Here is a 10911-nt window from a genome sequence, read left to right as displayed (position 1 = left end):
TCGAAAAAAAACACGGCCTTTACACCGGAAACTATTTTCATCCCTCGAGGACATATCTCCTCGTTGTTTGCATGTCACTTAAATGATTATGAAAAAAGTTGAAAAAAATTAAGAAGATGTATTAACATGTGATATATCACTCCACAAATATGCAAATTTAAATTCAACTTCTACTTCTCACAACGAAAAAAACAAATTAAACTATAACTAGTGAACATATATTCACAGTCAAATTTATTTTTTTTATTACGAGATGTAAAAGTTGAATATGAAATTGCATATTTGTGGAGTGATATATCACATGTTAATACATCTTCTTATTATTTTTTAAATTTTTTTCATATCCATTTAAGTGACATACAAATAACGAGGGGATATCTCCTTCAGGGATGAAAATCCACTTCCCCTTTACACCTAAAACCGAAAGGATGTGCATAGCCAAGCGCCCTAGCAGTAGCTAGCTAAACAAAGGCACAGGTATGTTTTTCATAATTAGCAATAACTAAACTCCAATATTAGAAGAGATATCGAGATAGATATAATCACAAAAGCTTCTAGAATGGCGGAAAAAAAAAACAAAAACAAAAAAAAGCTGGACCGCTTTGATGGATATAAATCACTCTCTCTATGCTCTATCCAATCTCCCACATCAGCCACACCATCAAAAGCTTTTTTGGCTGCCACTCGCACCGCTCTCGTGCCCACCATGGCGCCAACGCTGGAGTCCGTTTCTGCTACGTCACCGCCGCCGCCGCCGCCGCCGCATTTCGTCATCGTCCCCTTGCCGGCGCAGGGCCACACCATCCCCATGGTCGACCTCGCGCGCCTCCTCGCGGAGCGCGGCGCCCGCGCCAGCCTCCTCGTCACGCCCGTGAACGCCGCGCGCCTGCGCGGCGCCGCCGACCTCGCCGTGCGCGCCGAGCTGCCGCTCGAGATAGTGGAGGTCCCGTTCCCGCCGTCGGCCGCCGACGCCGGCCTCCCTCCGGGCGTCGAGAACGTCGACCAGATCACCGACTACGCCCACTTCCGCCCGTTCTTCGACGTCATGCGCGACCTCGCCGCGCCGCTCGAGGCGTACCTGCGCGCGCTGCCGGCGCCGCCGAGCTGCATCATCTCCGACTGGTCCAACTCGTGGACGGCCGGCGTGGCGCGCCGCGCCGGCGTGCCGCGGCTGTTCTTCCATGGCCCGTCGTGCTTCTACTCCCTCTGCGACCTCAACGCCGCCGCGCACGGGCTGCAGCAGCAGGCCGACGACGACAGGTACGTCGTGCCGGGCATGCCGGTGCGTGTGGAGGTGACCAAGGACACGCAACCAGGATTCTTGAACTCGCCAGGGTGGGAGGACTTACGGGACGCGGCCATGGAGGCCATGCGCACGGCCGACGGCGCGGTGGTGAACACGTTCCTGGACCTCGAGGACGAGTTCATCGCGTGCTACGAGGCCGCGCTCGGCAAGCCGGTGTGGACGCTGGGGCCGTTCTGCCTCTACAACCGGGACGCCGATGCCATGGCGTCGCGCGGGAACACGCCCGACGTCGCTCAGAGCGCGATCACCACATGGCTCGACGCCATGGACACCGACTCCGTCATCTACGTCAACTTTGGCAGCCTCGCCCGCAAGGTGCCCAAGTACTTGTTCGAGGTCGGCCATGGCCTCGAGGACTCCGGCAAGCCGTTCATCTGGGTGGTGAAGGTGTCGGAGGTGGCCACGCCGGAGGTGCAAGAATGGCTGTCCGCGCTGGAGGCCCGTGTGGCGGCGCGCGGCCTCGTGGTCCGCGGCTGGGCGCCGCAGCTCGCCATCCTGTCGCACCGCGCCGTCGGTGGCTTCGTCACCCACTGCGGCTGGAACTCGATGCTGGAGTCCATCGCCCATGGCGTCCCCGTCGTGACGTGGCCGCACTTCTCCGACCAGTTCCTGAACGAGCGGCTCGCCGTCGACGTGCTCGGCGTCGGCGTGCCGGTCGGCGTGACGGCGCCCGTGCTGCTGTTCGGCGACGAGGCCATGGCGGTCACCCGGGGTGACGTCGCGCGGGCGGTGTCAAAGCTCATGGACAGCGGCGAGGCCGAGTCCGACGAGAGGAGGAGGAAGGCGAAGGAGTACGGGGAGAAAGCTCGCAGAGCCATGGAGAAAGGAGGATCCTCGTACGAAAGCCTGACGCAGCTGATACACAGCTTCACCCTGCAGGGAGCCAAGAACGCTCCAGAACAGTAAACAGTGGAGGTGCAAACAAAAGCACATTTGAATCCAGAAGTTACACACTGTTTTCTGAATATTTTTCCTTTTTGTTGGCATCAGATTTACACTGATTTACTTCTTCAAGTCATCTGTGTTTCTTATTCTGAAGAAGTTAATGGATAATGTAATTTTAGTAGTGAACAGACTTTCTTCACAATATGGACTGAGAATCCAAGAAATGCATGCCTTTTCAGAAATCAGAATATTTCTAGTTGGAACCAAAGATTTGTTCGGTTTCTTTGTTTCTTGGCTAGGAATTGTTGGCTTTTTCTCAGGCGACCAATTTCTGCACTACTTTGAAATTGCTCTACCTGAACATTTTATCTGGTTGATATCAGGGTATAAGGTTGTCAGCTTTGTGGCCTCTCATGTTTCACGTTTGGCCACCATATGAATATATGATCACCTTGCAATGCTCTCCACAATCGGATCATCTGTATGTTTCAACGAGTCTGCCGCTATCAAGTGAGCTCAATGCTGCGAAGTGAGTATAGCTTAAATGATTAGGTTTTTTTTAACTAGTCTAATCAGATTTAAGTCGTAAACTTAACACGGGTACTTATATTTACAACTAATTATTATTTTAGTGTTAGAGCAATTAATGTATTCATCGAGAATGAATCGTTCAATCTTAAATCTTAAGGTGTGTCGGCCTATTTTTTTCGGAGGGGCACACAGAGGTAAAGTGCACGTGCATGAATTATTAATGGTGTGTATATGTGTTATTAGCGTTTGTATTTATACTGTGTTTCTTAGAAGAAAAAGTGAGCTCAGTGTTTCTATTCATCTAGAAAAGACAAAGAACTCTTTGCCACTTGTGATGCCTTCCTTGGATCTCTCGATCTAATAAACCAATGATGACCATTTGCTTGTTCTCCTTGTGTGTATGACAGTGCTTTTGTCATTTTCATGAGACAAAAGTCTAAGACTAACACTAGATTGATTATTGCTTTGCAGGATACCTGCTGATGATGCTGTAAGTCGGTGCAATCAGATCTCTGTTCCTGAATCCCTTTACTCGCCCTCCACGTTCTCGATTGTATATTAGATCAGGAAAAAGGGTCTAATTCGCACATGTACATTTAAAATAGTTCCCCCTGATAAAAAAAAATACTCAGTTTTTTCTAATGAGACGGTAGGAGTGCGATTTTATTACAGGAAACATTTGATTATCTTGCAAAACTTGTACGATATATTGGCTTTATTTATAATTGGGTTTGCTAAAAGTATGGTACCACATTTTTCCTTTAATTTGAATCACTTTTAGAAAATACATGCTCAAGTAGATAATAAATTATTGTTAACCCTAATTCTATCTACATATTAGAAAAAATAGTATAAATACTAAAATTTATAATGTAATCCTACAATAAGTTTTAAATTAAATTTATAATGTAAAAAGGCAACATGATTTTTTTAAGAAAAGTATAATGTCATAAATATAATTACTCCCTCCATCCTAAATATATAAGTTGTCGCTCTAGCTAGGATTTGAATTTTATCTCAAAATTCTTGTCACTTTGGAGCTTTTTTTTGTTTTACATCAATCATTTCCAATTCAAAATTTTCCCCATCTTACCACCAACTACATCGTCACTCCCATCCATGCACTATTTAATAGGGGTACTACGATATTTTCTTGTAAAACTCACATTTTGCCAAACAAACGACAATAATTTTAGGACGGTGGTAGTACACATATTTGTCCCAAGATTTAATTTAGCGCCACAAATGTTTGTCACCAATCATCGTCTTGTGATGATTATAGAGGTCAGGATTCAGTGGACTGTAGATTCATTATTGGAAAGAAAAAACACCCGAAGCTTGTGATGGTTGCAGAGACCTTCACTGGAGCACCACAAAAATGAAAAATGATTGACGGTGCATGCTTGCTTGCGTGCGTTTCTTGGCTTGTGCTTTCTTCCTCATGGAGTGGACAGTATCAGTCCCAGTCAAGCAGTTAGCAGCTAGCTTAGCCACGCCTGAACGCCAGACCAGATTTGATGTTGATTCGCATAATTGTGGTACTACGACAGGTTGATTTCTAGATGTAATCGTTTTCATCTTGCCTTTCTAATACTCTCTCTGTTTTTTGAGTTTTTACTTGTAGACCACTTGTCTTATTTAAAAAATTTATGCAAATATAAAAAATAAAAAGTTGTGCGTAAAGTACTTTAGATAATAAAGTAAGTAAAAAAAAGTAAATAATAATTTCAAAAATTTTTGAATAAGACGAGTGGTCAAACACTATTAGCAAAAACTCAAAATCCCTTATATTATGAGACCATAGTGCCTGAAAGATCACGTAATTAAGTTGAAGATAAACCTTGTGTCTGAAGCTTTAGAACACAATCGCTTTCAGTTTTTGTTTGCGTCTGATTAGTGAGAGAAAGAATGATAGAAGCACTACATGTGAGGTTTTCTTGCTCGATCCTAAAGATGTTGAAATGTAGGGCTCGTTGGTTTAGAGTTAATTTTTTCCTATCAAAATTTTATTTTAGTAGTGCCAAAACCTTCATAAGTTTTGCCACTATCAATTTAGTATAAAAATTTGAACTAGTGTGTATAAAAGTTGGTAACAAACTAAACATTTAGTTGATACGTACCGTTGAAGTTGCTAAAGTTTTGGTAAGACAAACTATTTTTTTTAGGGATGATAGGACAAAAATTAGCTCTAAACTAAACAAACCCGTACAGTGTTCCAGAGAGCATAGCCACAAGTACAGTCACTGGGTATACGTTCTAGGAGGACCTAACTGGCAACAAAACACAATTATTAGATCTTCAAAGAAAAAAAAAACCCACACATATACACACAGACACAGGCAGCCTAGTGGCTGATGATATTTGCATCCCTGGAACAAAACATTTTGGCAATTTGTGACGACTAACTAACTGTTTTGCAGAAAACAGGGGTCGCAAGAGAATTATTAAATTAACATCGGCCCACTGTTTTGTAGAAAATGAGGCTGAAAGAGCTAACCGTTTTGCAGAAAAATGGGAACTTTTTTTTTCAAAAAACCATGATAAATATTGTCAGTTGTCACAATGTGCTGCTGTGCATGTGGGCATTTGCACAAAATGGGACAGGCCGTTGAATAATTATTATTTCCTTGATGTTTATTTTTTTATCCAGCTTTTCCAATGCAAATAGTCGATATTTATATGCAAATAGCCTCCAAATTGTGCAAATGGGAATTACATTTATATATAGTGCGAGTTTCGGAAAACATCTTTGATTTTATTACAAGTAGAGACCTAACAGTTCCGTAATATATATCTGTATTTGTCTACTCTTCCATGTTCCACGTGTTCCCATATTCAATTGCACATTTCAGTCATTTTCAGTTCTTTTTGGTAATTTAGTTGCTCTTCTGCCTAAAGTGTTCTCTGGAAGTGTATATATTGGCATTCCGTATTGCCAAGTTGCCAACTAAAAGAATATAGTGATACAATTATTGGTTTCAGTTTTGTTTAGGAAGTTGACGACCTATGTTTTAGACAAATTGATAACATAACACACACAAAAATATATGCAAAATTGTGAAAAAAGAAGTTAAGGAGAACAGCAATATCAAACAAGGAGAAACAGGAACATGCAGTGACAAAATCCACTAGAAAATTCTTGTGGTATGGGATGTTATCTAACACAGTATTAGGACTCAGCGTGGCTGCCTGTACAAAGCCTTCAGTCAATCAGTCATAGACAGAGCTAACTAGGTGACACTAGCCACAGACCAGACTAAAATTGACCCAAAGTTAAAACTATGGTAGATAGGAGTAGTTGCTTAAAATCATAAAGATATATATATATGAACCATCCTTTTAATCTTGTCCTTAAATTTAGAGATGGACCACCTTATTCTAAACCCTAACTACGCCACTGTCCTCCAGCAACAGCCACACTGGATCATTGCTACTGGTACTACGCATTCATACAAATTGGTAACCAGGCAAACCCCAACCAGGGCACCCAAAGTATCGTAGGCGCATAGCCGCTATGAGGTGGAGGCATGACTCCTACTATTCGTGCACGCTGAATTCCTCATGCCTCCTAAGCCTCGACTAAGTGCAAGCGCCGCACATTCGTGTACACATGCTACTTCTATGTAGTTCATGGAAACTTCGGCTTGTAGTGCAATTTTGATGGATCCCAATTGAGTATGTGACTGTAATATATACTACTAACAATTCAATGATATATATAATAGATGTACTAGTTATTGGACCTGAGTAAATGTAACTCTGTGTAGTTCTCTCTTTAGCCATCATCTTATTATTATGCATGCTGATTTTTGAGGTACAGACCATAGTTTGTCTCCTATAGGAGATATGGCTTTATTCTTTCTATTAGGGCCCTGTTTAGATCTCACTTTAAAATTTTTCACCATGCCACGTGCATCGAACATTTAAACACCTGTATGAAGTATTAAATATAGACTAAGAAATAACTAATTACACAGATTGCGACTAATTTGCGAGATGAATCTTTTAGGCCTAATTGCTTCATGATTTGACAATGTGGTACTACAATAAATATTTGCTAATGATGAATTAATTAGGCTTAATAAATTCGTCTCGCGGTTTTCTGACGGATTCTGTAATTACTACCTCCATTCCATAATATAAGGCACAACCACTTTTTTTAGATGTTCCATAATATAAGGCATGTATGCATGTAGGCTATTAACTATAACCTCTTCTCCATTAAATTATTACTTTTTTAAATCATCCACTCTCATGTTCTCTAATTCTGTTAGATGCATGCATTGTATTTATTAGGATGATCCAAACTATAATATGATAATAATTATTTTCTTGATTTTTAGGTTAGGAGTTGTTATGCCTTATATTTTAGAATGGAGGGATTAGTTTTTTTATTAGTATCCGAACACCCCATACGATACCCTTTATAAACACCCCCTAGAGCACACAGAAGTCAAATTCAATCGACGGCACGTGCTTACCGGCCGCAACCATCTAGGAATTAACTATGAAGGTTCTGAAAGAACAAGTGATTTCTTAGATGCGGTTGTTTGTATCATAGAATAGGACAGATGGTTCTAACAAAACCATTAATTATTAAATGGTCTCAACTCTTATATATAAAAAAACTAGTGGTAGCTATCTGTATCTCTCCACTTTCCTGTGAAATTTAATAAGGGAGATTTTTCATCTACTTGATTTCAATTACATTATTGATCGATCAGCATGTGCACTACTGCACTGACATGCTAGCTTTGTGCTGCTGCAGAGTTGAACATGAGAAAAGTGATACGCATTTGATGGAGAAGCAGAAGCCTTCGCTTTCACTGTAAACTCTGATGCTCTTTAATCCCAATTGTTTCTGCATGCATGCTTCATGGAATATTCCTGTTTCGTGTAATTAAAGAGGTGGCCGTAGGAAGGGGATGCATTGCTCTGGTGTACACTTGCCTCGGTGGTGATCAATTAACCCCAGTCAAAAACATTTTGCCACTTTAACTAGATGAGTAGTTATAATGTTGCTGACCCGGCTGTTGTCGGACAGTTTTTTCTCTTTGGGGCTGTTGTCGGACAGTTTTATCTCTTTGGTTTCGACAGTCTCCTGTCGATGTTTGTTACCCGTATATGCATAGCTATGTACCTATATATCCCAAATCTTAATAAAATTGGACGGCCCTTCCTTGGGCCGCCCTGGCAAAATCTAGCTAGGATTGAAGATTCTGAGCCACCGTAGTCTGTGATCAACCGATCACAATTGTAACGTCCACTGGTGGAGAAACCATCTTTCGTCGGTTGGCCGATTTCCACAATAGTCCCGGATGCAATAAAAACCGGGGCTAAAGATGATCTTTAGTCCTGGTTCAAAAGGGTAACGAGCATATTTGATCTTTAGTGCCGGTTGGTAACACACCAACCGGGACTAAAGATCATCTTTAGTCCCGGTTCGAATGCTGTCAGGGCATGTCAGGCCCCCCCGGGATCTTTAGTCCCAGTTGGTATTACCAACCGGGACTAAAGATCCTGGTGATCTTTAGCCCCGGTTGGTGCTACCAACCGGGACTAAAGTCCCACCCCTATATATATATATATATATATATATATATATATATATATATATATATATATATATATATGTCTTCTTCCTCCTCCAGCTGCCCGAGCAAGCTTCAAAATTTCTTCAAAAAAGAGGGGAGGTCATGCCAAAATTTCTATTGAATTTATTTTGGTGATTACATACAAATCGGAGGTGCCTAAAAGGTTTGCAACTTCATCCTCCAATGTTTTTTTTTGTCATACTACATTTGCACCTATGTTTTGCACACTTTTTTTTCTCCAAAATTTAGTTGTAAGTTGATGAGAGAGAAAATGTGTGTGGGGAAGAAAGAATATATAGAAATTTAGTTCATTTGCTAAACAAGGTTTTATAAAATAGTTGAGAAGGAAAACTCTAGTGAAAGTTAATCTTAAATAATAGAAAACAAACTAAAATGAAAATTAAAAGAAGTAAAACACATTAAAATTAGTTTAAAACTTTACAAATAGTTTTTAAGAATTATTTGGTGTAATATTTTATGATTTTTATATGAATAAAGATATCTTATAATTATTGTATGACTGTCATTATTGTAAGAATAATTATTTATGTACGGTTTTTTTTGACTCATGTAGATGGATCGGCAATGGATGTACGCTGACCGGCGGTCCAAAGAATTTATTGACGGCATGCACTATTTTTTGAGAGTAGCCGAAGCTAACAGGCAAAGGAGTTTTATTTGTTGTCCATGCAATAAGTGTAAGAATCAGAAGGAGTATTCTGCATCTAGGACTATTCATTTCCACTTGTTTGAGTTGGGGTTCATGCCAAGCTATAATTGTTGGACATCCCACGGAGAGCAAGGTGTTGAAATGGAAGAAGATGAAGTGGAAGACGACAATATTCCGGACTTTGCTCAGTATGTTGGATTTGAAGAAAATCAAACAGGCGAGGAGGAAATAGCTGCTGATGGTAACGACGTTGCGGATGATCTTGGTCAGATGTTGCAGGACGCCAAGGAGGACTGCGAAAGTGAAAAGGAGGCCCATAAATTGGACAAGATGTTGGAGGACCACAGAACTTCGTTGTACCCAGGTTGCGAGCAGGGGCACAAAAGGTTGGATACTACTCTGGAGTTCTTGCAATGGAAGGCAAAAAATGGGCTTAGTGACAAGGCATTTGGCGATTTATTGAAACTCATCAAAAACATTCTTCCGGGGGGAAACAAATTGCCCGAGACAACGTACGAGGCTAAGAAGATAGTCTGCCCGTTAGGACTAGAAGTTCATAAGATTCACGCATGTCCGAACGATTGTATCCTATATCGCGGTGAGGAGTATGAGAACCTAGAAGCATGCCCTGTTTGCAAAGCACTACGATACAAGATTAGACGAGACGATCCAGGAGAAGTTGACGGGCAGCTAACAAAGAAGAGAATTCCTGCTAAGGTGATGTGGTATTTCCCTATAATACCACGGCTGAGGCGTTTGTTCAGGAAAAAGGGGAATGCTAGAATGTTGCGATGGCACGCTGAAGAGCGTCAACAGGACGGGATGCTGAGACACCCCGCCGATGGTTCGCAGTGGCGAAACATCGATAGAAAATTTAAAGAATTTGGAAAGGACGCACGAAACATTCGGTTTGGTTTGAGTACGGATGGCATGAATCCTTTTGGAGAGATGAGCAGCGGCCATAGCACTTGGCCCGTTACGATGTGTATCTACAACCTCCCCCTGGCTATGCATGAAGAGGAAGTACATAATGATGCCGATTATTATTCAAGGCCCCAAGCAACCTGGTAACGACATCGATGTGTACCTAAGACCACTGGTCGAAGATCTTAAACAGTAGTGGAAGAAGGAAGGTGTCCCCGTGTGGGACGAGGACAAACAGGAGGAGTTTAACCTACGAGCGCTGCTGTTCGTAACCATCAACGATTGGCCTGCACTTAGCAACCTATCCGGACAGTCCAACAAGGGGTACAAGGCTTGCACTCACTGTATGGATGAAACAGAAAGTACGTATCTTAAGCACTGTAGGAAGGTTGTATACATGGGTCATTGTCGATTCCTTGCAGCAAACCACCCGGTACGGAAGAAAGGCAAGCACTTCGAACATAAGGCCGACCACCGTACGAAGCCTAAACATCGCAGCGGGAAAACAGTGTTTGCTATGGTTAAAGATCTTAAAGTAGTGTTCGGAAAGGGGCCTGGAAGCTAGCCTATAGAGAGCGAAGATGGTCACGCGGCGATGTGGAAAAAGAACTCTATATTTTGTGAGTTACCATATTGGGAATTCTTGGACGTACGCCACGCAATCGACGTGATGCACCTCACTAAGAACCTTTGCGTAAACCTTCTTGGCTTCCTAGCTGTATACGGAAAGTCGAAAGATACACTGGAAGCACGTAATGATCTGAAGCATATGGAACAACGCGGCGACCTTCACCCGGAACCAAAGGAGAAAGGAAGCTATTACTTGAGTCTAGCCAGCTACACTCTTAGCAAGGCAGAGAAGGAAAGTATGTTTGAATGCTTGGAGAGCATAAAGGTACCGTCTAGATACTCCACGAATATCAAGCGAATAATAAGCACGAAGGAGAAGAAGTTCACAAACCTAAAGTCTCATGACTGTCACGTGTTGATGACACAACTGC

At 42.1% G+C, this 10911-nt stretch overlaps 1 protein-coding gene across 1 annotated transcript; it reads left to right on the top strand.

Annotated features, from left to right (window-relative positions):
* The first annotated feature begins 622 nt into the window (after positions 1-622).
* Positions 623-2433, top strand: LOC4328679 (UDP-glycosyltransferase 73E1). Its single transcript, XM_015767813.3, has one exon. It carries the CDS (start codon positions 707-709, stop codon positions 2210-2212), a length of 1506 nt encoding a protein of 501 aa, XP_015623299.1. The 5' UTR covers positions 623-706; the 3' UTR covers positions 2213-2433.
* Positions 2434-10911: the final 8478 nt, after the last annotated feature.

Source organism: Oryza sativa, chromosome 2 (genome assembly GCF_034140825.1).
Source record: "Oryza sativa Japonica Group chromosome 2, ASM3414082v1".
Lineage (NCBI taxonomy): Eukaryota > Viridiplantae > Streptophyta > Magnoliopsida > Poales > Poaceae > Oryza > Oryza sativa.
This window is presented reverse-complemented; position numbering and strand designations above follow the sequence as displayed.

Excerpts from the sequence above, each read along its gene's own strand:
- LOC4328679 (XM_015767813.3), top strand. The coding sequence starts at position 707 with ATGGCGCCAACGCTGGAGTCCGTTTCTGCTACGTCACCGCCGCCGCCG.